Source organism: Patiria miniata, unplaced genomic scaffold (genome assembly GCF_015706575.1).
Source record: "Patiria miniata isolate m_02_andy unplaced genomic scaffold, ASM1570657v1 HiC_scaffold_27, whole genome shotgun sequence".
Taxonomy (NCBI): Eukaryota; Metazoa; Echinodermata; class Asteroidea; order Valvatida; family Asterinidae; genus Patiria; species Patiria miniata.
In genome coordinates, this window is record NW_024037066.1 from 2,421,910 (window position 1) to 2,449,763 (window position 27,854).

Consider the following 27,854-nt stretch of genomic DNA (forward strand, 5'->3'; position numbering starts at 1 on the left):
TCAAAGGGATCATTTCGCTGGGGTTACAAGTTTCTCCCCTCCCCTCCCATGTGCTCCCCTACGCCCCCGCCCCCTCCTCAATTAAACTGGATAGATCACTACTTGATGCTTCTTGAACGATGAAGTACAAAGATTGTGCAATTGGGTCCTGTACTCAGTTATGAAATTTGCAGTATTTAGGAAAATTCCTTCGCAAAGGATGCCCTGGGAGAAAGAGTTATAGACATGCTCTAGTTGTGCATCTCTTTCCATTCAGTTGAGCCTGGAGCTAGAATCCTGCCGATTGATGTTTGTGAGTTATCAGGCAAATACTGAATATTGAATTCATATACTAATGATTGTCTCTTGATTCTTCCAGATGTTGATGAGTGTGCTTTGAATACTGACACCTGCGAAACATCAACCTCTCAATGTAACAACACTATTGGTAGCTACGTGTGTGATTGCTTGGAGGGGTATGAAGAGAATGTATTGGGCCAATGTGAAGGTAATAACTGCATTGTCAAAACAGTGCTGTGCTGAATATTTGAGCTATATTATGATACATTTTCACTTGTTCTATTTTTGGACAGTTAATACTGTAGGATTAACATCATTTTTAAATCTTTCATTTCAAATGTCGATTTTCAGTATTAGCACTGTAAATACATTGCCAAAAGTGAATTTCATTCGGGTGGACATCCTCCCGCTTAAACTGACAAATGTTATCTTTTTGCAAATTACTGAAAACGTTCCAATTTTTCTTCCTGGAATAATGTCTTTCCTCATTGGGAATCTGTGTCCATAGCTTAACTTGAGGCCTTTGGTTTTGCTCTGTATGTAAACTTGAAAAAGCCTTAACCCGTCTCAATCTACAAAACTGCTCCTAGATGTAATTTCAACTTTGCAAAACCTTGTTTCACATTTATCATATTTATTGTGATTTTGTTGCACTCCCGATCTGTCAAACTAAGATGTTTGACGGATTTTGCAGGAACGATGGAAGGTACGTAGAGCCCAACCACCTACACTAGTAAATTTGGGTTTGATGGCCCATTTAATTTAGTTGGTTAATTGTCCTGAGGATTCAGGAAGGTTCTTGGCCAAAATACTCAGGGTGTGTTTGGTTTAGTGAAGTGTTTGTTGACATTTTCCCATTGTTCAGATGTGAACGAATGTATTGGTACTCCATGTACGATGATCAACTCAATGTGCGCTAATCTGCCGGGAACATTTGAGTGCAACTGCATGCTGGGATTCTATCAACAAGGCGCAACATGTCAGGGTAAATATTGTTCTAGATTTGTTGGAAATCGTTACACTCATTCATGACTTGTTTTTTGTTTAATTTGCAACTAAAACTTTGATCTCCACGACAAACGTTGTATAGATATAAAGGGAAAATTAAGGTGTGAGCATGACCGGTGTGCTAATGCGGACAAACATTTCCCAAAACGTTAGTCCGAAAAGAAATAGGAAAAATAGCTAGAAGAATATAGTGGATGAATATATAACAAGACTGTGGCTGTCAGGTCATCTTTGCAGAGCCTTATTATTTTAATGTGTATGTTTTTTTCCCAGCGGCTTATTCAAAAGCGTCATCCGCCGTGTTTGAAATCATCAGTGGCTTGGCTGTGGGCGGTGCTGGATTTGATCTGGCAACAGGCTCCGTCACCTACCGCCAAGATTTGAAGAATTCGGTACATAGATTACACCAATAACAATTTAATCCCCCATAATTTTGAAATGATTGATGGTGCCTGCTGGTATGGATGTGGTGCATTTAAAAAAATTTTTTTGTTAGAGTTTTTCTTAACCGTTCAAATGGAATTAAACTTTTATAAAGGAAACTGAAATTTATTAGATCATTACTCCAATGAGATCAACATTGTCTATACACCTGTCTATTTCTTTGACTTGATGACATTCCAGGAGGTTTGATTTAACTATTTGCAACATGGCAACTGGTTTTTGCTTCAACAAGTTCAGTGCTCATTGCCTCTTCCATGTGCAACCAGACGCATACTTAGGCAGGTGGTGGCTTACTTTTGTGAAATGTTGACTGGACCTTTCAAACTTGAAACGTTTAGACAGTGCGTGAAAGTTTTGTTGAATGTTTATCATATTAAACGTGATTCCCATCCTGAATTGTTGGTACTCTTTATGGCTCATGTTGAACTCAGATGGAGGCAGCTTTCATAGCTTCCTCACTGACTAGCTCCTTCAGGGATGTGGTCATCACAAACTTGACGCTCAACTCAGACTCATCAACAGCTCTGCTGGAGTTGGTCATCAACTTCGACAGTGGCTCTGGACACTCGGATCTGGACATCATCATGGCATTGCTTGGCCAGGTGACGGGTGGCAATGGGGGTCAGCTGGCTCCCAACCACCAGCTGATCAGACGGACATTCATCATCGGCGACCCCAGTAAGTCCTCACTCTCAAGATGAGATATAAATCAACCTCTATTCTAACAAAGGGGAATAGCGAGCAGAGGAGACATTCACAGTTTAACAGTTCATGTTCTGATGTTTTTTTTTTTCAAACCAGAGTGTGATGCGGCGCCATGCGTGAACAGTGGTGAGTGTGTTGAAGACAACTTGGCCACGGGAGGATACACGTGCAGCTGCCCGCCGGGCTACAGCGGACAAAACTGCCAAGTTGGTAGGTGAACTTCCGTACAAAGAGCACAATTGTTATATGTAGGGAATGGCTATCATGGACAGGGGATATGTCATCAAACCCAACGAAACAGGGAAACTTTGTTTGACATTTATACTATCATGGATTGTGTTTTTTCACAGCACCTTGTGACGTCAACCCTTGTATGAATAGTGGGAATTGCGCAGTTGACTCGACATCGGACACTGGATACACCTGTAGTTGTGGTCAGGGGTTCAGTGGCCCTCAGTGCGAAACAATAGGTAACTGAAGGAACTATGTGCTTTTCATTTGTCAGTGTCAAGAAATCAAAGGCATAGCAGGCTGACACCAAATAGTCAAATGTTCAGGGATTAAAGACAAATACAGATCATTAAAAATATTTGCATGACTCTACATAGTCTATTACTTGACCCTTATTACTTGAAAGTTCTTTGTAAAGGCTTTATGGTAATTCTAAAAATCTACATATGTTTCGATATCTCATTCCACGTTCATGGATGTAAAGCATTGATGTATGCACTGTTATTACCTAAACAGGACGTTTGACGTCTGAATAAAAACTTCTCTCAGCTGAGAGATTTATTTAAGCTTTTCCTCAAGAATTTGTTGGCCGTGACTCTTGTTCAAGTTTTAAACGACATGCCACAATTGAGAAAGTAGAGATTGGAATGGAACAAGTATGGAACGACTAGAGTTTGGTGGGTCATTCAAGTTCATGAAAGGTCATTAAAGTTAATGAAAGAGGAATCTATTGTGGAGTCGGTTTTCATGCTTACCTTGATCTCTGGCTTATATAGCACGTAATAAAACATTTCCAACCCTCCTCTGGGTTGTGATTGAATTGGATATTTTTTTTTATATTCTTTTAAGCACCTTGTCAAATGGGCAACGACTGCGTAAACGGAGCAACATGCAACAACGCTCTGAACAACCCTCGTGGGTACACCTGCAGCTGTGACGTAGGATATATGGGAGAAAACTGTGAAATAGGTAACAAAATTAAATGTTATGCTTGTTGAAGAAAGAATTAAGTTTTAGCTCAATCATTCATCGGTTTTTGATAATATTCAATTTTTTTTTTTTATGGGTTTGATGATATCAGTGATGGTGCAAATAGTAGTTAGCACACAGTATAGGGAAACCTTACAAACTATCTAGCTCACTGAAATTATAATAAAAGAGGAATAGTGGGGGAAAGTCCAATCCATGCCCTTGAGAAACAACAAGCAGTTATAGTCAGAAAAGGTTGACAAGTGTTTGAAAATAGTCAGATATTTCTAGTAACTCTGGGTAACAGAATGGTAATATGAAACAAGCCCTTGAGAATCTTTAGGAGACTCGAGAGACAGGAATATAAAATGAGCGCTGAATACGTGTTTTCTTTTCAGAGTGTACGCTTTCATGTGCGAATAGCGGAGAACTTGATCTTGCAGCATGCACGTGTGCATGCACCGACAACTGGAGCGGACTGAGCTGTAACGGTCAGTTAACAAAAAAAAACAGTCAAAACAAACGAACAAAATTGTGTTTACTGGTTGTATTTAGTGTCAAAAGGGATCTGAAGAAAGCAGAGTTTATGGCCATGAGTTTAAATTTAGTTGACCAGATAGCTACGATATCACTACTGGACGATTGATTGGTCTAGTGTATAAAATGGAATAATAGACTTCAAGTCATCCTGGTAAATTTTTTGGAGCAAAAAGTAGGACCTTTACATACCTCATCAGATGTAGATATTAAATCATTTACTTAACTTTCTTTTTTGGGTAACCATTCTACGAACAGCAATTAAAATGTAAAGGTCAGGGTGAAAAAACTTCTTCAGTTATAGTGCCATGGCTTCTTAAATTTTCAAAAAAAAACGTTGCACAGGTTTTTAGTTTAAATTAAGCCTGTGCTCTTGATTTCAAGCCCCACCTACCACATCATTTCTATCCCTTGATTTCATTTATTTGCAGTTTGCTTGGGCCTTAAAATGCAATATTTGTCGGGAAAACATGACGTTCCACACTTTGGAATGAAAGATTAACATAAGACCACCTGTGGTCGATCTTTTTATGAATGGGAATGTTAGGCAGGATTTAGCCCATTATAGTCGCTTCAATGCCCCACATGCACCTGTTATCTCAAAAGCCCAATTATTGCACAGTTTAATAGATTCGTTGTAAATTACATACAATGTAATACAATGTGGTGCAGATGTTAATTGTTTAAATGTTATGTGATTGACCTAGATTGCGCATTGGACTGCATGAATGGTGGTAATGTGAATCAGGCGACATGCCAGTGCACATGCATAAACGATTGGAGTGGAACGACCTGTACTGGTAATTACAATATAATGATTGCCGTTTCTTGTGTCATTGTGGTTGGATGTGTACTTGCACCCAATTTTATGGCGCTACAGAGATTATTTAGCAGAAAAGTTGTGCTAGTTGTAGCAGAAACTGTTGCACTGACGCTGACCTTCAGCGTACTTGACAACACGCTTGGAGATTTGAATCCTCTCAAAATTCTGTCTTCGAAGTCAGAGTGCGTGTATACTGTCTTCTGTCTTCGTACTGACGGTCTCCGTGAAATAGACAGACGCCTTGTGTGCAGAAAATCACGTCATTGGGCTCAGTTGCCAATTGGGCACAGTGCAAGTATACAAATGAAATGGAAAGGTTTGGCATATGATAAAACAAAATGATGGAAATTCACCATGTAGCATTCTTCGCTGGTGTTAACAAAACATTAAAGAGCTGATTATAAGGATACAGTCTCTAAAAATAATTTGAGTTAGAGAAAAAAAATTGAGCAGTGTTATGGACAATGATTTGGATAAACTTGGTTCTCTCCCTTTTTTTCTTTTTTTTAGAGTGCAGCTTAAGTACCTGTCCGCCAGGAGAGAATCTGTTCACCAGTACTTGTCAATGTTCAGGTATGGGCAAATAAGGACAATATTGGACGTGTGAAAATTACCCCACTACAATTTTGTTTTCATGTTTCTGATATTTACAAGACATGAATTTGCAGATTTTGGCAAAAAATTATACATGACCCCACCCATACCAATAATTTCCGAGTTACAGTGGCTGTTTCTTCTCGTTCTTTTTTATGTTACTTGTTCTCATTCTAAAATTCAAAATGACGGCAACATGCCAATAAACCTAATAAATGCAAGAAAAATCCAGTTGCATTTTTGCACTCTCATTTTTGGGTGTTAAAGTTAAAATAAAAATAAAGCAACACAGGTTTATTTTACTCATTGCTCCCTTTTTGTTGTCTGTATGGCAGCTTGCTCATCCACCTGTCTCAATAATGGAGTGCAGGATCAGACAACTTGTGAGTGTACATGTGACAGTGACCAGAACTGGACAGGGAATAACTGCTCAGGTAATTGAACACCAATCATGATTTCTACTATGTTAATATATTTGTCTGTTAAGTAGGAAATCTTGCCTCTTTCTGTGAATTAGGGCGCTCTGACATTGCAGACAGTTGCACCACACAACACGAATTTTTCAACGTTCTCTATCGCTCTCTCTATGAGTGAGGCGGGAGAGGGGAGTCTTGGGTTAAACTCCATTCCCAGTTGTCAGTTTGGTCAATATCAAGAATGCATGCTCTCTCGGACTTTCCAAAGTCAATATACACCACCACTTTGTTTCATTTTTCATTGGGTCATCATACATGCACAACCCATTTCATGTAGCCCATTTCATGTAGCGAAATGATCGCCCTTGTCAGCAGAACTGACTAATCATTGGCATAATGAGGCCTTTATGAACAAATTTAAAAAGGTGCAAGATTTTGTTGAATACTATCCAACTCTAACATTTCCTTTTGATACGAAATATGTTCAGCATGTGCCCCTCTTTTCAAGTCTTTCAAGTATTTTATTATCACGGGAAGCTGGCTCATCGGCAGTTATGTGGTCACATACTTATAGTGTTTAACATTTCTTGGCAAATCAAATGTGAACTGACATTGTTAAAATCTCCATAGTGCTTACAAACATTCATCTGTTTGGTTTGCAGTATGTCCGTTAGTATGCGCAAATGGTGCACAGCTGAATAGTCAGACCTGTGAATGTCCATGCACAGGTAACTGGATGGGAACAACATGCTCTGGTGAGTGTTGTATTTACTTTTCAAAAATACGGATTGTTGTCTACCTATGTGCTCTTGTCCTCCAAGTCGAGTGTTCACAAGAAAAAAAGGGGACACACAGCACACAGGATTTCTAACTTAAAAAGAAGCTCTTATTTATTTCACCAAACAGACTCTGTGGGCAACTTGCATCAGAACTACAACTGCTGATCTCCAGCATAGACAAGCAGTCAAGCACAGCTTCACAAAACTTTCACTTACCTATCTATAAAAGGCAATCTCGGATCACGCGCTTAGCTAGACAAAAGAACTAGGTCAGCGCACCTGTGACCCAACGCGCCAACAATGCGCCGCCGGTGCTCTCCGGCAGCGGCTAATGAACAAAAGCAACAACAAAGTGAAATTCAGTTCGTTACATTATCATTGAATATTTCACCGAAAAATCTATCACTGCTCTTATTTAACAGTGTGGAAACTGAAGGAAAATCATGATGTTAGCACACCTTGAACTAGGTGCATCGATCTTGTAACAAATCAAGGCAGCGATCTTTGTGGGGGAAAATGTTAAGATGATTAATAAGAAACAATTTGACACAATACAATACATTTGTCTTTATAGAAGAGGACGTTTCATGTTAATCAACTGGAAAAGAGTTCAATTACTCTACCTTATGTGATGTAGCCTCCACCCTGTGTGAAATCTGTAAAGTCCAAACAAGCTGTACAGTCAAACTAGTGGTAGTCACAACTGTAAAGGCATAGTTCCCTGATGTACGCAATTTTCAAGCCTAGATCTGCTCCTGTAATAAAATTCAATAATAAACTCGTACATTGATTAAGTGGAAGTTTGTCCTGAGATGAACCGTAGTTCTTTTGTGAACCCAGCAACTGATGTAAGGTCGAATTGAATGAGGTATTGAATCTGTAACAAAAGGTATTATAAAAAGAAATGGTATGATATGAAAGAGGTGAATTTGAACCTTATTTACAGATTGCCAACTGATCTGTGCAAATGCTGGGAATCTCGATAGTGAGACATGTCAGTGTTCATGTACAGGTAGCTGGACTGGAACCACCTGTTCTGGTGAGTTTTGCTTTTAATTGTAGCTGCATATCCCTCCTGGGAAATTAAGGATTCTACCAAAATTAAAACTGGCTAGCTGCTCAAATCTTGTTTTGTAGTACACAAACCAAAACAAACAAAAGAAAACCCATTTTGAAAACATGAAACGAAATGTCACACTAGCTCCGTTCATACCCTTTTTAATATTAACAATATCTTAAGATACTTTGTTATGATAAAAGTACTGTGATGTTTTTTCAGACTGTCAAATTTCCTGTGCAAATGGAGGTACACCGAATGACGGAACGTGTCAGTGTCAATGCGACCAAAACTGGATGGGAAATACCTGCACTGGTGAGTACCGGACCAGTCATAGGCATGTACATACAGTAGAACATATATAACAAAAACACCACCATAACAAAATTGGCTATATACAAACAGCCTCTTTAGCTCCCAAATTGTATGTACAATTTTAAGAGCGCTGAACTATTCAGTTACTCGATTAAACTATCAAAGTGTCGATTATCCGGTTGCATTTTCTATTTGATTAAATAGAAAACCACTTTGTGGAAACAAACGCTTCCTTTCAAAAGGCTTAAGAGAACGGCCCAAAACGTCTAAAACCAAAAATCTCAAACATTCCATGTAGCGTTGGACAACATAGCGATACAATATCGCCACGAATAGGCCTATGATATTGGTTTAAAAAACCCAATGGAAATCGCCTAAGTTAGACAAAATCGAGATATATATAGGTGATATTGTAAATCGCCGTCGTTTTTCTCAACCCACATTTTCCGCAAGAAAATCGGCCGTTTGATTAATCGCAAACGTAATCCAACAGGGAACAATTAATTGTTTGAAAGAATAATCGTAAACTTGCGGCCCCAGAGCATTTGCAGCCTAAAATGGTGACCACTGTGCACTATATCGACCCAATTATCTTCATTATAACATGGTTATACGGTATCACATCTCAGTGTGACCTGTTTTGCTGAGAAAAGCTGATAAGCTATATATACACGTATTGATATTTATACAACGCCTGAATAAAGTCCTGCCATTTGATTGAATATTCGATTCCACGACGAAAATTCTATGAAAATTTCATGAAATAATTCTTACCCTTTCATTCATAAACATTAGTTGTTTGTATAGAGTAGCCTACCACTGAAGAAGGGGACTGTTGTACAGTAAAAAAAAATTACTGATAGAGATTTTTTGTTGCAGACTGCAACTTGACTTGCATGAATGGCGGAACGCTCAACACTGCTACTTGCCAGTGTTCGTGTGCACAGAGCTGGACTGGAGCTGACTGTTCAGGTATGGAAACAAAGTTGTAGACAGATGTGTGATTTACAGTGATATATCAAGAAAGGTTTCAGGATTTTTGTCAGGAGGCTGGCATAATTTCCCATACATTTCAAAGGAAAGAAATTAGTCTAGAACACCATGTCTTTCTTGGAGGTTGGATAAACGTTTGTCTTAATTGTTTGATTCACTATTCGTTTGCCATATACATGTATACAATTGCTAGACTTTCTGGATACCTTAGTTATCTCCTTTTCACACAATGAGAAAAACTCCACTTTTGTGATCCTTGAAAACTGACCATGTGTCCACTAAAATCTGGGAAAAGGGGGATCTTTTAGGCCCTTCTGACAAGTGTGTCCTTACACGGTCATGATGCCTACGGTTGGAACATGAAAGAGGCGCAGGTGTTACGGTTCAAGTTGGAACATGCAAGATGCGCAGGTGTTGTCAGCCACGTCCGCAGAGGGCGGGGCTTCTGGCCAAATACATAACATACAGTCCATTATTGGATTAACATTAGTTAATTAAACTTCAACAAAAGTAGGTGTGATTGCAACATATGACAGACATGCAATTCAACTGCATCCCAATGTACCGCACTTTTATCCAGCATTGATTCACACTTTACAATTAAATTGTTTAATTAAATTCTTAACTGATTGGAAAGTATTCCTGAACGTTTTGATATGCTATTTTTGTGCATCAGAAAACTCTCAATAATACCCAGTTCCTTATTCCAACTCTACATGCTCATAATCATGTCCCTTGGGGATCAGTTTGGCACAGCTCCACTTTTCGTGCCCTCCACCACTGCGACCTGGGTTCGAATCCAGCTTGGGCCTTCATTGTGAATATGTTTTCGGTCCGTACCTGATTCAGTGGGTCTTGCCTGCATGGAATGCCATTCCCAGGTTTCTTCCCACAAACTACACTGTTATTTCATTGTTCATATCATACCAAAGGGCCTCACTTGAAATACGTCAAAAGAACCTTAGATCTTGAAAACTGTAGGCCTACCCGATCACCCTGCCGTTTTTGTGCTGTTTCAGCCTGTATTGGCAGTCTCCCAAAATGGGAATGTCTTTGTTCATGCAAAGACATTCGCATTAAACGAAGCCATAAACGATCTGAGTATGCATTATTGTTGCTAGCATTGAGACTTGAAGCATGATCCCTAGGCACCTGTCACTTACAATGGCCATTAATTAACTCTCATCCGGCTCATTGTTTGTGTGCTTGTTTGTACCAGCGTGCCCGCTGTCTGCATCTAGTTGCCTGAATGGAGGTGAATTCGACTCAGACTTTTGTGAGTGTCGATGTCCGTACGCCTTTGCTGGACCAACTTGTGCAGGTAAGGTTTTGCGACGAGTTCCCATTGAAACAAAAACGATTTTCCTGACTTCACAATGTTCCAAAGCTACAGCTTGCTTTTTGTAATAAGTATGATTGTTTCATTTTCTAAGATGCTGGTTTCATCCAAAGTTATTTGCTTCTGATTCCAGAAATGGAAGGCTGACAACTCCTTCATGATTTTTTCCCACTCATTTCATGAGGTGTATCATAGCATCCAATATACATTGAATTAAATTTTTTTTTTGACATATAATTTCATACTTCAAGCGAGTTATAAGAGCAAATTCGTTAGGGGTACGGCAAATATCACAATGTAACTTAAATAATTGTTGATGTCACGAATTCGCTTCGCTTAGGCTTTAACGTCAATCATATATGAAACAGCCTTTAGGCAGGAAACGCAAGCTGCAGTTTCACAGCTCTTTGTGTGAAAATTCTCCAAGAAATTGTCTTGTCTTTACTCACGTCAGTTCTCCATGTTTACACGATTTATTTCCACTTCATGTTATGTGTTGACCAATCTACGAGCAAAATGTGTGTTTCAACTGCTACAAGAAGTTAAAGTTGAAGTTCAGCCCTATTAATATTATTGTTTACTAAGATGGTAAGGCCTGTACTTGTATTGGCATTAACGTAACAATACTGGAAACATTTTTCATTGTTCCTTATTTTTTTTACTTTGTTTTGCAGCTGCCAATCCATGTTTGTCAGACACCTCTCTGTGCCCAAATGCTGCAGGGAAGTTCTGTCAACCGGCTACGAATGCCGCGGGCTACACATGCGAATGCAATGGTTATCAAGGGTTCTTCACTAACAGTGATGGTTCATGTACACGTAAGTCTGTGTTCTACAAGCTTAGAAATTGATGGAACAAGGCTTTAACCCTGAGGCCTGTGGAATGCTTCACCAGGGTTTTCTCAATTGAGCTTTCCAGATCTTTTATACGTCTTTTCACACTAGAGCCTCTCAGCCCGGGTTGAACTCAATCCTGAGCGAACCCAGTGCTGTCCCTGGATGAGTTTTTGAGTTCCAACATGGTGTTCAACCCCGCATCGGTGCACATTGTTTTGTGCAAACCCAGCTTATTTTGCTCACTATAGTTTATGAACACTGGCGAGAGTTTCAACCCGGGTTGAAAATGTCAGCCCTGGTCTAGAGAACCCCGAGATGATATCTCAGTAAATTTGAAGGGCTATCATTTGAACTCCGTAGCCATAAACTTGTATGATGTGCCATGCATCTTAAGTAAAGATGCATGCAACACTAGCAGTGTAAAGTAAACCTTGCAAGCTAATTGCAGTGGGGTAGCCAGACATTTTTCATTGGGGGGGGGGGGGGGGGGGGTTATACAATTTCCCCAAAATTTGATGGTTTAAGCCACCCTTCGCATACAGCGCACCATGCACAAGCAGGCTGTGTTACAACTGATAATGTAACCGACGGATAATGTATCACCAACTGAAAATGTCACATAAATCAACCGACACTGTAATCAATCACTAACCGATATGTAACAACATTTAGCACACTATCGGTCAATTGTTGTTACATTATCGGTCGTAACCGTTGTAAAAAAAAATTGACTGATAGCGTTGTAACATTCAGTATACAATCTCCGTCAATTTTGTTACATAATCGGTTAGCGATACAATATCTGTCAATTTTTGTGACGTTATCGGTTGGTGATACATTATCCGTTGGTTATTACATTATCAGTTGTAACAGGTTGTGTGCATATGGGTTGTTGTTGTTACCACACCACCCCCTCCCTTCGCTATATGCCAGTGGGTATTTATCATTACAATATGATTACAGTATGCAAGTTCTACGTTTCATTTTTTCCAAGAACAGCTTTATAATTCACAAAAACAGTATCTTCAAGATCACTTCAAAACCAAGGGCGGATCCAGGGGGGGGGGGGGGCAAAGGGGGCCATGCCCCCCCCCCAAAAAAAAAACAAACAAACGAAACCCAACCCCACGCCATAATTTTTTGACCCACTTTTTGGGGGGACCAAATTTTTTTTGGCCCCCCAAAAAATTGTGTTCTGGATCCGCCCTTGTTCAAAACAGGTATACCAAATTTAATTTGAAACAAAAAAATGCTATTGTTTTTTCAGAACGAGGGTCCGCACTCCGATTTGTCATGTCATTAGACCTGCCTTTCCTCAGTGCCTACCGTAACCCAGCAGCTGCTGCTTGGAAACAACTTGCCAGAAGGGTTATTTCAGCGGTAATATACCATTAATTTGTTTCATTCATGTATTTAAGTGCACGCACCTATGGGAATGAGCTTAAAGCTTGGGTATTGTGAACACAGGGATATGAACAAGTTCCTCTACAATCCATATGCCAGTTCTGGCCATGGGCTGGAATTTGCATAGGGGTGTGCTTTTGCGGGTAATTTTGGAACCTTATACCCGTTGTCGTATTGAAAGATCAAGGTAAATACACACCTGTGTGTGTATATATATATGTTATGTGTTCACGAGATCTGATCATACACGGTACCCTGAAGTCCGAATTTTAGCCCAGGAAGTTAATTCTGGTCAAAATAGGAGCATTTTGAAACTAGATTTTCACATTCTAAAATTTTAGTACACGAGAACAAAGAAATGACTCCACAAGGATACAAACTTCAGTATGCGTGTTGATCATTGACGAGTTGGTCGACTGCAAAAGCAGAAAGGCACCTCCCTCGCAAAGCCTCGTAGTTTAAGTATTCGTTGGGTAAACAAAGACACATTTTTTTCCATTTGTTTGTGGGTTACTTATCACTGATCAGTGCAAAAGTTGTGTCTCCCTATAGTATCGAAAAGTTGTGTTTATGCAAAGAAGGTTTTCAGGTAATAGAACCAGATATGGAACCGGGTTTAATTTCTGGCATCTTCTGTCGGGTAATTGGTACCAGCTGTCGTCCCTGTCATAAGAATGACAGTAAAGATGGGTTCATCGTGACAAAATATAGTGATTCATTATGACAAAATATCCACTACAAAATTTACTGTGGTGGAAATGTATTCAACTTTGCAAATTCCTGAGGCAAATTACCTCAATGTCAGAAGTGACTTTCATATTTGCAATAAGAATAAGAACTGACCTCGTCTGTTTACCATCTGAACGCTACTTTCTCCTTTTTCCAGATTCTGAGCAAACTGCGGGGAGATAGTTTGACTAACCGTGTGATTGCCGTACAAGTTTTGAGATTTGAGAGTGGCAGTGTGGTTACACATATTGCGCTAGCATTCCAAGGGCAACAACCATCGGTGGATGTCATCACCAATGTGATTGCAGCGGGTGGCACAATAAACGATGGTGTTACAGACATAACTCTTGTCCCGAACTCTGTCAGCTACACAAACACATGTAAGGCTTTGTAATGTCTTAGTTCCTATTTCTCCCCAAACCAACTTGCCTGTTACTACCAGTACTACCCAAAAATGCCCAGCCCTAGTATGGCTTATGGATTCATCAATGAGTATTTACTATGTAACACAGTGTTATACAAATGGTTCAAGGGCGGATCCAGAACACAATTTTTTTGGGGGGTGGGCAAAAAACATTTTGGTCCCCCCAAAAAGTGGGTCAAACAAATTACGGCGTGGGGTTCGGGGCCCGCTTAAGGGCCCCGAAATTTTTTTGGATTCTAGATGCTCTGTGGTGCGATCTGAGGCAATTTCTGACCACTTTAACCAATGTTTTTTTGAGGAAAAGATGGTGGTGTACTCATTGCCTGCCTTTATTGCGATGTCACATAAAAAAAAAAAATTGGTTTCGTTTTTGGGGGGCATGGCCCCCTTTGGCCCCCCTGGATCCGCCCTTGTAATGGTTAAAGGAATGTTTTGATTAGAAGGCGTGTAAGCTTTTTTAACATTTGTTTGGATATTTCCCTTCGTTATTGATATTCCAGTTACCCTCCGAAACAGAGACATCAATACGAAAGAAAATATGAAATCGATTTAGAACCATGGGACACTCAATCATTTAAATGGTCTCAGACTTTGAACTGAGTACAGCTGTGTTAACGTATTTGACAAAAATGTGAATAATAGATGGACCGAGGAAACTTCCTGAATTAGAAATGCAATCCCTGCGACAACCTAAGCACAAAGTGTTCGGTAAAGCAGTGGTCCATTGGGAAAAAAATCCACCAGTGGATATTTTGCACATTTTGAACATTTGCACTTTTTGTAATTGGTTCTGTTATCAGCACTGTTATCAGACTGCACACAAGATGGTTGTATGAATGGCGGAACGTGCGAGAGGACAGGCTTCAACCCTCAGCTAACCTGCAGGTAATTTAGGGGGCGGAGCTGGAGTTGCATGAAAGGAGTTGGATTATTATAACCTTAAAAAGCAGCACATGACCAAAAAGGCAGGAAAGTGCCTGAATGATTTTAGTATGGGTTGCACTGCCCAATCACTTAATTATGAATTGAAAGCTAAATTGATAGAGAGGGCCAAAGCTGAATGTGGACAATCACCTTGTATTATTATTATGTTTTGTTCAGGGGAAACTTATCAATATATTGATGTTTTTTTCTCACGTGCTTGCTTTGCAACTTGTGTATCAGCCCAATACATGCATTTTTTCTCACGTGCTTGCTTTGCAACTTGTGTATCAGCCCAATACATACATTTTAAATCATTTGAAACACACATCAGTTCATGCCAGGCGGCATGAACTGATGTGTGTTTCAAATGATTTAAGATACATTGATAATAATTGATATTAGTTGGTCGATGTATCGGTAATTGAAAATGCTGATGTTGACCGAGTCCATATGCCACTTACACATCCATGATTTGATTGAACAATGGCGACGGTGCAATTCCTCCTTATGCTGGCCCAGGTTCTTTGAAAAAAAAAACTTTAAGGGAATGCTTCAGACACATATTTATTTTTGATACGCGTTGAGAAATTAAGATATTATGTTATACAAACGTGGGATGTAATCTGTCTGTGTTTTGTAGTTGCCCAGCGTCATTTACTGGCGAGCAGTGCGAGACTCCAGTACCCACTTCACTACCAGACACGACAGCCCCAGAGACTACGGCAGCCCCAGGAGGTACGTCCCATTCGAATTAGTTTCCCTAAATATCCCTTTTTTTCCCAAACAAATAAGAATGTCATGGACAGTTCGTTCATTTTAAAGGACTATATTTACAGCCGGGCCTTTTTGTAGCATGTTGATTTTACACCCTCGGTACTGATATTAATCTCATTACAACTTGTTTCTTTCGTTCTCTCATTAAGAGGACACAGTTCCTGGCATTCAGTTTATGTATCTCGGAGTATTTGCAATAATATTGTGTTTTGCAAAAAAGATCAGGTAGGCCTGAATGAGTTGTTGCTCAACTTCGTTCCGTTTTCAATCTGAAGGTTTTGGACGAAAAACACCTGGGAGATATTTTGTATTGTTTTCGTTGTTGCAGGTGGTGTTTCACCTTTAGCTACAGTTCTCATCATAGTCGGATGTGTTGTTCTCCTGTTGGCGATAGCAGGAATAGCCATGTGTTTCTGCATGCTCATGAGGCGTCAAAACCATATTAAGGCTCAATACTACCATCAGTCAAGTAGACAGTTCCGATCTAGTAGGGAACCCTTCGATTTTGGAGATCGCAGCGTGTCCTCTGACGAAGGCTACAGTGCAACCGACTACAGGGAGGAAGAAAGGAGGATGAATCGTCTCGCTCATGTCATGAGCCAGTCACCTTACATACAGGTGAGGCAGGTTAACTGTGTTCTTTCTCTTAGAGAGGTTTCTAAAGAAAGAGCCTGTCAAGTTGCTGGATCTATAACTCTAGCCTTCCAAGATCTTTCCCAATCCACAGTGAAGTTTTGAAGGTTGTTGTTGATTTCAGGAAAGTAGATCTTAGCCAATGTTGCTTTACATGCGGCTTGATGATCCGTGAAAACAAGAATCATGTACTTGGGGGGTAAAATGGATCCTGATACAAGTAGACAAGGTGTTTGTATATAGGCGTGAACACAATCAATATACTGTCTTTGGATATCTATGTATTATTTAAGACGTCATATATAACTTACTGATTTAAGTTTTCTTTGTATATGACACACAGTCTATGCAGAATCGCCAAGACTTCATCCGACCATACGTGGTGACTGGGAACGAGGCATTGGAACGTTACCGAGAAAACGAAGCGGTGAGTTTTACAGGATCGAAATAACATTCACACTGTAAATTTCAAATATTGAATGTTTTACCCTCGGTGTACAATTTACAACAACTTTTATTTCAAGACTTGTGACTTCTCCCCTTGTGGTGTTTTATTTCACAGCGTGATGGAAGGGCTCATGCAGGCCGTACGGTGTACAATCCCGCCCTCTACTACTAAACCTCGTCACTGGTCACAGCTTCCATAGCTGTAGATGCAGCTCTGGACAAAATGCCCATGGGATAAGTAGACTGAACGACTAAGCGAAGGCTTGCAGCTTTACCACGATTACCAGTTCCACAGTTATCCAAGTTCTTGTGTGGAATGAATCCTCACACATACTGCATTCACCCAATTTGGTACCGTGTCTCTCCCCATCTTATTCTTGATTTGAGGTGTTTCTTGGTTCTTGTAGGAGAAGACAAAGCAAACACCCATTTTCAAAACTAACCTCTTAAAAACTATCTCAGTTGAAACTTTGTTTGAATCCAGTGAAGCATGCTTGTTTTATACCCTTTTTTTCCATGATTTTAATTTCATACACTTATCCCCACCGGAGGGGGGCATTTACTGATGTTAAATAAAACTGAACATATCTTACTTTGTGGTTGGCTTCATTACTATTACATAAAGATAAAATACATTCTGTGTTAATATGATCTGAAATGTCTCATCCCCCTTATCATCATGGCCTAGCCTCACACACTACCGCACATGTATTCCATATTGTTTTGTGGGTAACCCATTGAACTTTCACACAGTCTTGGATGGAACTGTTAAGTGATTGTGGTAAAGCAGCTATTATTTTAGTTCTTTGTTTATTCATTGGTGTATTTAATCCATAATAGGGTTACGAGGTAAATAAATGTATGTCTTTTATTTTTAGATATAAAACAGTTCTTAGGCTGTTTTTACAAGATATATGCTGCTGTGTATTTTGATCAGCTGTTAGTAACAACATTTTATAATCTATTTTTTATTGTATTATATTAGTGAGCGGATGGAAAAATAAATGCTCTGTGTGTTAAAGAAAGAGTGTTGTTGAAAGAGTGTATGGAGCCAACACTCCTTTTGTGTCTTGAAAGTAATGTTCCTGTCGAATCTAGAACATTCGAAACAGTTTATATAATCGCCGGCTTAACATTGCAGCTGCGTTTTGAATTACCATCCGTTGTATTTTATCAAGGCATAGAAACTTTGTAAACTTTTTGTGCACAATCTATTGTAATAGGCCTAACTCAGAGTAATGACATAAATGGCAACAGTTACACCTAGACCTCCAAGGGAGAACAGTTCCTAGACATCCGGTGGGGCTACCCAGGTAAAACAAAACAATTAATTAACACCGTCATGTTTTATCCTTAGCTTAGCTTAAGCAGGCCCTATCAACATTTTTCATTCAGAAGTTTACAGTATCATATCATTTTATGTCAGTCTGTCCAAATCAAAGTTTATGAAACTTATTTTCTTAGCAGCGTTTTATGACTTAATAGTGGTGGCCTAATTAATTCAAAATATATATTTTTGTCTTCCTGAAGTTGTATTTACGAATTGTTGACAGTTTTTAAAGTATAGTTTTGTATCAATTTGAAATATTAATTGGAGTTTCTCTGAAATAAACCTATCGCGGTAGGATCGCATCAACGAACCTTGTGAACTATTGTACAATTACATGATATACAAAGAAACGCGGAAGACGCCAAATCTGAGACAAACAAAACTTAATGTCCAAAATTCCATAGGGTTGTCTAAGGAGCGTGGCTAACTCGCAAACGGCGACAGGTTAATTATGAGCACCGTATTTTGTTATTCTGTAATTTCAATTCTTTTATGCATTCAACTAGAGAATTTACGTATTCGCAAGAACACTGGACTGATTCGGCAAGTCCTAACTAACTTATGATTGACATGGATATTTAGTTTCTTCAGTGAGGGTGACAATGAGGCAGTCAGAAAACGGTTGCACTGCCAAAGCGAATTTCAAAGAGTGAAATTACAAACTGCTAATATACAGTGCAATTCGAAATACCTCAGACAGTTTATACCCATTCTTATTGGTCAAAAGCCCGTCACGTGGGTGGTTTCAAGCCGCCGGTACCACTGCACTTTCGCCCCGCACTAGCTTGCGTGCAATTACCAATAACATATTGATGTGTTCCACACTGTGATTCAGCGTATTTTTTGTATATCTGTCTCTTTGAATAGGTCAACGTCCTTTCAATTGCATGGCCATTGGAAACCGCATTCCTATGAACCAAACTTGGAATTGTTGTTAGTTTTCTTGGGTATGGCTGCTGATGTATGGCACCAAAGTGTTCGTGAACTTTTCATAGCGTGTTGCTGTAAAAATCGGGTGTCAAGTATTTCATTATGGTTAGAAGCAGCCTCAGAAATCTTGTTGGTTTAATTACCAAAAAATGGAAGTGATCTATGCACGCACGATTGTGTGGTCCAGTGAAATTGCTATAACCATCCCAGTTTTGACCAGAGACGCTTAAAGGCATAATTTTTTTGTCCATGCATTTCGTTCGTTTCCAATTTTAACTCCACTCTAAATCCAACGAAAAATATTCCAAACACAACCTGTTGAAGTTCCAGTGTTGAGGTTTCAGTGTTCGATCTCACAGTGAAAAACCATACACAAACTGTTGATCACGATACACGATTTCTTCAACAGCACTCTTAATCCCCCCCCCAAAGAAAAATAGTCACTTCACTGATCGTTGGATATCACCTACATTTCGTGATATCTTCTTCTTTAATCCAAGAAAGCTTTTTGAAATTAGTTTGGTAAGTTACTTTTGGGATAAACGCATAATGATCTTTCATATGGCAAGGTAAATTTGCGGTGGCACCCCATGTGAAATTAATTTGTGAGTATGCGGTGGTTCCGAGAAGAACCGATTTGGACTCAACGTTTCGGACAGCATACTCGGTCCGTCGTCAGGAGACGGGGTATGATGTCCGAAACGTCGAGTTGAGACCGGTTCTTCTTAGAACCACGACACAATCACAAAATAGACTAATGTCACATGGTGCCACCGCAAACTTGCCTTGCTGTTATCTTCACCATGCAACTTTTCATTCTTATCCTATATGTGCCATTAAGAGAAGTTTCTTTCATTAAACGCTTGTTCCAATTCCAAGGACCGTATAACAAGCTTCCTTCTTGCAGATCTAATCCATCCACTGATGGGAATTCAATTGCTCAGCGCCTATACTTTTGACATTACGACGAAAGTCTATTTTCAATTAGCCTCAAACACTATGAATACCCGAGCTCCATGCTATTCGATATGTATGGACGTTGCTCGATTAAACTTTGAACTCGAACCTAGGGATTTTGTAAGAGTAAAAATAAACAAAAAAGGGGAAAATCCAACAATACAGCACTCGGCCTTGAATACGTCTCTAAATAGGGATTGGAAGCACACGCATGATGGCATTATGAGACTGTGCATCTAAAGATACTGTTAGCAAGTTCCAAAGAACTTGGACTCGGACTTGACGGCGTGGCTCGGGACGCGACCGAATTTGGCTTAGCACCAATTCATATTTAATATTCGTCTATAGAAAGAAATGCATTTTTCAGACCTTTGTTACGATTTTTAACTTAACAAACTCATCCCCGATTGAAGGATAACAGAAAAGCTAATTGCAGCATATTGATGTTATCAGAAATTCTTCAGAGCCAAATTAGCCAAATCGGTGTCCAAATCGCTGTCCAAAGTTTTCGAAATGTTTCGCTTTATACTTCAGAAATAGACAATCATTTTACACGCATACGGCGAACTGTTTGTCCCAAAGGAAATCGTCAAATCTTAACGTGCACATGCGCAGTTGAAATTCCGAACTTGGCTTAGGCCTTGTACGCGCATCATTACTGATGGCGGATGTTTGAACAGAACATGCGCGGATCTCCCACGAAAAACTGTGAGAATCATTTTTACGCTCTCCACCACTGTACTTTCGCCCCTGCATTAGCTTGCACGCAGTTTCCAATAACATATTTTTGTGTGTAAGCTGCTTACTGTTATTCAATGAACCGTTTTGTATATCCGTCTCTCTGAGTAGGCCTGCGTCTTTTCAATGGTTTTCGCATTCCTATAAGAACCAAACTTCGAATAGTTGTTTATTTTTTTTTTGGTATGGCTGCCGATGCATGGCATTGCTTCCTTATTGTTCGTCAACTTTTCATAGCGTGTGTTGTCAGCAATCTCCACAATGTGCATATCGCGTGTCAGGTATTTCTTTTTTAGAGTGACAATAGTTTTTAATGAATATGAGAGACTAATCAACAGCTGAAGCATTTTTCAGACAACCTTGTTTGTCCTTACATTTTGCTCTTTCTAATCGTTTGTCTTGAATTTACTTGTTTAGCCGAATACACCTTCTCAAGTGAAAGCATTTAAGCACTGCATATAGTTGTACCAGTGTCCCATCCTCAAGCCACTTTTGCCCAAACTATCTGACGACAGATCTTGAAGGAAATGCAGATCTTGATTCATGACTAGTTATTTGTAGTTGTTACTGTAGGAATAACTGGTTTCTTTGATGCCTGCCTTGAAAGTGAAGTGGGCTATTTAAGAAAAATATTTGCCACAATCCAGGAACACCTTTCACACTATCAGTAATCCAACACGGCTTCTACAACGGGTCCATCGCTCTACACGGGTGAACTCAACCCTGATTGGGACCAGGGTTGAGTGGATCTACCCGGGTAGATAATTCAAAAATTACAGCCGGCCCGTGTACAAAACTGTGTGTGAACGGCATGCCTTGCCAACCCGTGTTCGTTGGGACCCATTTCTGTTCAAGGCGGACCCATCTTGATTTCAACACGGACAGTGAAACGATAGTCTGAAAGGCCTCATGGTTGGCAGCAACTGCAGAAATCAACAAAAAGGCAAGTAATATCTAGGCATGCATGATTGTTTGGTCCAGTAAAATTGGTCAGAGACGTTTAAAGGCATCATTTTCTGTTCATGCATTTTGTTCGTTTCCAACTATAACTCCACTCTAAATCCCAAGACAAATGTTCAAAACACAACCTGTTGAAGTTTCAGCACAAGACCCTGCACAAACTGTTGATCATGAAAAGCGATCATACAATAGTACTCTTTATTTACAGTTACTTGATTGATCGTTGGATTTGACCTACATTTCATGGTGTTTTTTTAAATGACAGTCAGCAAGTCAGACTGAATAGTATCACGGAGTATTAGTACGTTCTTTAATCCAAGTAAGCTGTTTGATAATGATGTAATATGTTACTTTTGGGTGAAATGCATATGATCCTGTGTAAGCCTTTAAGAGACGTTCCTTGAATAAACGCTTCAGTTCCAATTCCATGGACCGTTATAGATGTGGCTCCAAAGCTCGGCGAAAACACGAAATCTTTATTCAGCGATTGGACATTCATGCTCATAAGTAAACATGAACATTTCTATAAAAAAATGACTGATGGAAACTCAGTTGCTCAGCGCCTGAAGGGGAAATAACACAAATACTTTCGACATTACGACGAAAGTCTATTGTCAAGTCGCAAACTCAATTAACCAGGAGTGAAAGGTCCAGTTCGGCTAATGAATACCCGAGCCTCATGCTATTCAAATTGCATGGGCGTTGCTCGGTTAAACTTTGATCTCAAACCTAGCATTTTTGTTAGAGAGAAAAGGGGGAAATGGGCAAAATCCCTCAATACAACACTCAGCCTTGAAAATATTGGAGGCACACACATGATGGCATAATGAGACCGTGCATCTAAAGATATATGTTAGCAAGTTCCCAAGAACTTGATTTCCTTCTGGGAGATAAATTCGAATTGTTGTAGAGCCTACAATGACGTCTTACTTTACACCAAGGCTTTGTGGCAAATGTTCTGCTTTCACAAGGAGATTGTGAAATAAAGCACAGATGCATACTGGCTCACATGATGTAAGCGTCTTGGTTTGGAAAAAAAAGGTTTGGTTACAGTTCAGTTAATACTTATTTAATCAAGTTATCCGAAACTGTCGATGAGCCGGTGTCTATGAAAATCCGACTCCTATGAAAATCGGACTCTTTTTCCATATTTTTGGTTAATCCCTCGCACGTGACAGGTCTCTCTCCCTATAATCCTAAGTATATCATATTATCGTACTTAGGCATGCGCGGTACTAGCAGTGAGTCCATCTTCATGGAGTAGAATATTCACGCTACACTGGAATAACTACCGGAACACCTCCGGAGCACTTAATTGGCCGATTTAGCCGCGCGCCCAGGTGACGTCAACTCGGTGAGTATCCAGCTCGATGTCCGTGCGATATTTTTTTCTGGCAGCACCAAAATTTTCGTTTCGGAGCCGCCTCGTAGACATGTAGTCTGTGGCATGCAATCTTTACGGAACCAGTCTGTTGTTGTCAAGGGCGGATCCAGAACACAATTTTTTGGGGGGCCAAAACAATTTTGGTCCCCCCAAAAGTGGGTCAAAACAATTACGGGGCCCTTAAGCGGGCCCCGAAAGATTTTTTTGATTCTAGATGCTCTGTGGTGCGATCTGAGGCAATATCTGACCACTTTAACCATTTTTTTTTGAGGAAAAGATGGTGGTGTACTCATTGCCTGCCTTTATTTCGACGTCACATATAAAAAACTGGGTTTTTTTTGGGGGGGGGGCATGGCCCCCTTTGCCCCCCCCCCCGTATCCGCCCTTGGTTGTTGTAGTCATTGTAATTACTGCAGTAAAGAAACATTAAAAAGTGTTGGCACCAGACTATTTCAACCCTGTTGCCATGATACACGGAACTGTGCAGCTCAGAAACATCAATGGCGTCTACGAGTTCGAACTTGTGTTGAATAAAGATGCAATCTACGAAGGCTTGACTATCTCCCTCCGCATCGCGTGGGGGGGGGGGGGGGTGTAGTCAAGCTGACCTACACCTCGGGACCAGAAATTCCTACTACTTCCCCTCAAACCATGATGTATTCAACCTCGTCTCCAGCGTGTCAAACAGTACGCGCCCACCACCACCTGCTCTCTCACCCTGGTATTGGATCATTGCATGTGCAAAAGTTTTGAGCACGTATGCAAATGAGGAATAGTCTGGTGCCTGACTTTGTTTGTGTTTTTGTTAGCGTTAGCGATAGTTCAAGTCCTTACAGCAATTTGTCGTGGACGTGTAAATGGAGTTTCCAGTAAAGGAATAGACTATACTTATTTAAGTAAGAAAAAACAAACAAACTGGTTATCAATCTAAAATCTCAACTACATCCAAAATTGCGCAAACGTGTTACAGGTTGTGCAGAGTACAGATACACAGACTGGACAATCAGGGTAATTGAAACATCTCCAAGTTATCTATTGATGATCATAACACAGATATTTATTTCGAGCGACCAAGCCTCCTTCAAGGCCAAAATAATAGGACAACCATAAAATTAAAAGGGACGCCCTTAATATGCAATTGCGATGCAAGGAAATTTGAAAAGCTACAGGCGGAGCCATTCAAATTTCATGGGGGTTTGCGCTAACCTTTTGAACCCGGAGCCTGGTGTTTGCGTAGTGAAAACCAACCCAAATATTTACCGACTGAATTCCATCCTTTGGAGTGGAATTATCCGTGACCAAAGACAGAGCTTACTATTTAGATTGGAAACACAAAGAAGTTGGCTGAATGGGACTGTGCAGCTAAAGATAGACCTACTGTTTGCTGGTTCTCAAGAACCTGATTCCATTATTTCATACCGCAACCTGCGAGACAAATTCCCTTGACGTCTTCCATGAAGTAATAATTTGTGACAGATTCTTGGCTCTTACACGAGGATTGCAACACAAATTCTGGCGTTTTTTCTTGCTGAAAGAAAATACGTGATTTAAAAGATTTCAATATTCACACAACAAGGGCGACAACACGAATGTAAGTAGGTGAAATAAAAGACAGATAAATATTGGCTCACTCATGCAAACGTCTGGGGTCATGGTGCGTGTGCCCTTGGGCAAGGCACTTTGTCACTCATTGCTTCTCTAAACCCAGGAGTAAATGGGTACCTGTGAGGGCAGAGATGGTTATTGTGATTGAATTAGCTTCATTGCGCCTAACAGGCTGCATCGACTGTATACTCGGAGCTGAGATGGTATTTGGAATGTTTCATGGGCCCAACGAGCAGGGGAAATAATGATGTAGCGCCTTAAGCACCAGTCCTGGTGAATACGTGCGCTTTATAAATACCCAATATTATTATTATTATTATCATAATTATTATTATTATTATCATTAGATTTGGACGGGCGGTAAAACTCAATTATTCATCTCGAGGAAGTTTGTTTTTAAAGTAAAACAAACAAAGTGAGGTGGTTACTAATCTCAAATCTCAAATAAATCCACCTCTCATAAATTGCGCAAACGTGTTGCAGGTGTGCACAGTACAGATATACAGACCGGACAATCAGGGATATTGAACCATCTCTAAGTTTTATGTTGATGATCATAACGTGTTCATGTTGCAGCAGCGTCGATAGTGAAAACGTTTATAAGCTGTATAGTGCAGAAAAAGTCTGGAAGTGGAGTTTTGATCTACTTATTAAACCTGGATTGAAGATGAATGTGAAGAAACAGAATTAATGTCTTTTGAGATAATGAGGGTTGACACGGGGAGCCGCCCCATGAACGTCAAACTGGGCTTCAAAATTACAATTACAGGTATAAAGCCGAACAATTTCGTTCGTGCACCACTGAACGAGATCGGAAACTTCAAGCGATAAACCCGTATTTTGTTGAACATAACAGGGTTATGAATACCAAAACAGAGTCTAAAATGTTTTTTGTAGTTGCCAAAGATGGGTTCATTTATTTTAAAATGATGGAAATAAAAGCAAATTCAGAACGAGACAGTCATATATTCAATAGTTTGCGTCATTCTATTTACCCTTTTGTGCATTCAACATGTACTTTTTTTTCTACCCCAGATATTTATTTCGAGCGACCGAGCCTCCTTCAAGGCCAAAATAATATGACAACTGTAGAATTAAAAGAGACGCCCTTAATATGCAATTGCGATGCTATTAAATTTGAAAAGCTAGGGGCCGAGCCATTCAAATTTCATGTGGGTTTATGCTGAACATTTGAACCCGGAGCCTGGTGTTTGCGTTGTGAACACCAACCCAAATATTTACCGACTGAATTCCATCCTTTGGAGCGGAATCATCCGTGACCAAAGGTAGAGCTTACTGTTAGTGCTACTTTAACTAATCCATTAATCATATGTATCAAGCCAATATCCTTAGTGTTAGAAGTCACAGTGACAGAATAATATTGCAGTCATGTAATAAATCCTACTAACCCGCTTCAAACGTCGAACTTCTGCCGTGTTTAATTCAAATACTGGCCCCAAAGTTGACATTATTTGAATTAGACACGGCAGAAAGTCGACGTTGGAAGCAACTGCCGGCTTCCTGCCGCAAGTTCGACATGTCTTGCCGCTCTGAGGGACAAAAGAGCAGCTCACGGCTTCAAACGGCAAAAATCCGAATCGCAGTGGTATACCGATTTAAAATGCGCATGCGCCTGCTGGCTGTTCATGTTTCGGCTTTAAAAGGTCGCCATGTCTAAAAGGTCTAAAAGGTCGCCATGTGGAACAACCGAATTACGTTCAACAGAAAGTCGACGTTTGAAGCAACTGCCGAACTTCTGCCGCTTATTTGCCAACTGTAATGAATTAAATTAGACACGGCAGAAGTTCGACGTTTGAAGCGGGATTAAGAAACATAAGCCAAGCCCTGTAGAAAAATAACCCCGAGCAACATATACAGTTAAGATCAAGGCTTGTATATGCTAAATATAAGTACGTAGAGCGACAATTTGCCTTTGGAGAGCTTTAATTATAGAGACGTGGACAGGTGAAATGCATATTTTTATTTCAACGGAAAATTGCTGCATCCAAGTTAAATTTGCTCCGACTTATCCGAATCTGCATTATCCGAATCTGCATTGGCCTTCGGTAAATTTTTACAAATTGTGCTCTTTCATATGTAATACCTACTACCAGGATAAGCTTTTATGCATTGTAAATTGTTTTTTAAGGTCCAGTGCGGTATGTGAATACCCGAGCCTCATGCTATTCAAATTGCATGGGCGTTGCTCGGTTAAACTTTGAACTCGAACCTAGCGTGTTTGTTAGAGTAAAAGGTAAAAAAGGGGGAATCTCACAATACAACACTCGACCTTGAACAATATCTGCACTTTTTAGATTGGAAGCACAAACAAGTTGGCTGTAATAGGACTGTGCATCCAAAGATAAACCTAGTTTTTGCTGGTTCTCAAGAACCTGATTCCATTTTTTTCATACCACAATCTGAGAGACAAATTCCCTTGACGTCTTCCATGAAGTACTAATTTGTGGCCAATTCTCGACTTTTACACGAGGATTGCAACACAAATTCTGACCTTTTTTTGCTGAAAGCAAATACCTGATTTAAAAGATTTTACTTTTCGCACAACAAGGGTGACAACACGAATGTAAGTACGTGAGATAAATCAAGATGCATATTTGCTCACTCATGTAAACGTCTAGGTTTGGACGGGGCGGTAAAACTCATATCGCGCGAGGAAATTTGAAAAGCCTGGGGCCGAATCATAGCATGGGGTTTACGCTAAACTTTTGAACCCGAGCTTAGTGTTTGCGTTGTCATAACCAACCCCACACCGTCTGAATTCTATCCTTTGGAGCAGAATCATCTGTGAAAATGGTGGAGTTTACTATTGATAAGACCTGTGCTCAAACTAGTCCAGTGATAATGTTTATATGAAGCTAATTTCCTTAAAATAAAATTCATACAGCGTATCGTTCCAACTGATCAATTAAGATCTTAGAAACATAAGCCAAGCCGTAAGTAGGACAAATAACCCCGGGCACTCGAAAAAAAGGGAAGAGGCTTGTACTATGCTTAATATGGTAAGAGCAGATACCCCAGAGAGCTTTCACATTAGAGGTGAGCATAGTTAAAAATACAAATTTTGATTTTTCAACGGAAAATGCCTGCACTCTGCACCCACGTTTAGTGTGCCTTGTCTCATCCGAATCTACAAGAATGGCTCGTATTGGCCAATCCCGGATGCGCCAGTCAACCGAGACCAGTACTGTTTTGTGACGGGATAAAGTGCAATAACCACCACAACCACAATGGAGAATCGCTTTGCTGACGGGCCCCAGGCTGGAAATGAT

General features: G+C 40.0%; 1 protein-coding gene across 1 annotated transcript in view; it reads left to right on the forward strand.

The window, feature by feature from the left end:
- LOC119734560 overlaps window positions 1-18,300 on the forward strand; it is a 71,582-nt gene extending 53,282 nt beyond the window's left edge. Inside the window, 24 exon segments of the mRNA XM_038208093.1 lie at window positions 359-487; window positions 1,145-1,264; window positions 1,561-1,679; window positions 2,163-2,409; window positions 2,533-2,646; window positions 2,787-2,906; window positions 3,517-3,636; window positions 4,035-4,127; window positions 4,881-4,973; window positions 5,507-5,569; window positions 5,926-6,024; window positions 6,669-6,761; window positions 7,732-7,824; window positions 8,065-8,157; window positions 9,037-9,129; window positions 10,370-10,471; window positions 11,164-11,307; window positions 12,593-12,705; window positions 13,616-13,838; window positions 14,683-14,767; window positions 15,447-15,541; window positions 15,909-16,198; window positions 16,557-16,640; window positions 16,776-18,300. Coding sequence (XP_038064021.1) covers window positions 359-487; window positions 1,145-1,264; window positions 1,561-1,679; window positions 2,163-2,409; window positions 2,533-2,646; window positions 2,787-2,906; window positions 3,517-3,636; window positions 4,035-4,127; window positions 4,881-4,973; window positions 5,507-5,569; window positions 5,926-6,024; window positions 6,669-6,761; window positions 7,732-7,824; window positions 8,065-8,157; window positions 9,037-9,129; window positions 10,370-10,471; window positions 11,164-11,307; window positions 12,593-12,705; window positions 13,616-13,838; window positions 14,683-14,767; window positions 15,447-15,541; window positions 15,909-16,198; window positions 16,557-16,640; window positions 16,776-16,832 — 2,882 coding nt within the window. The 3' untranslated portion in view covers window positions 16,833-18,300.
- Window positions 18,301-27,854: the final 9,554 nt, after the last annotated feature.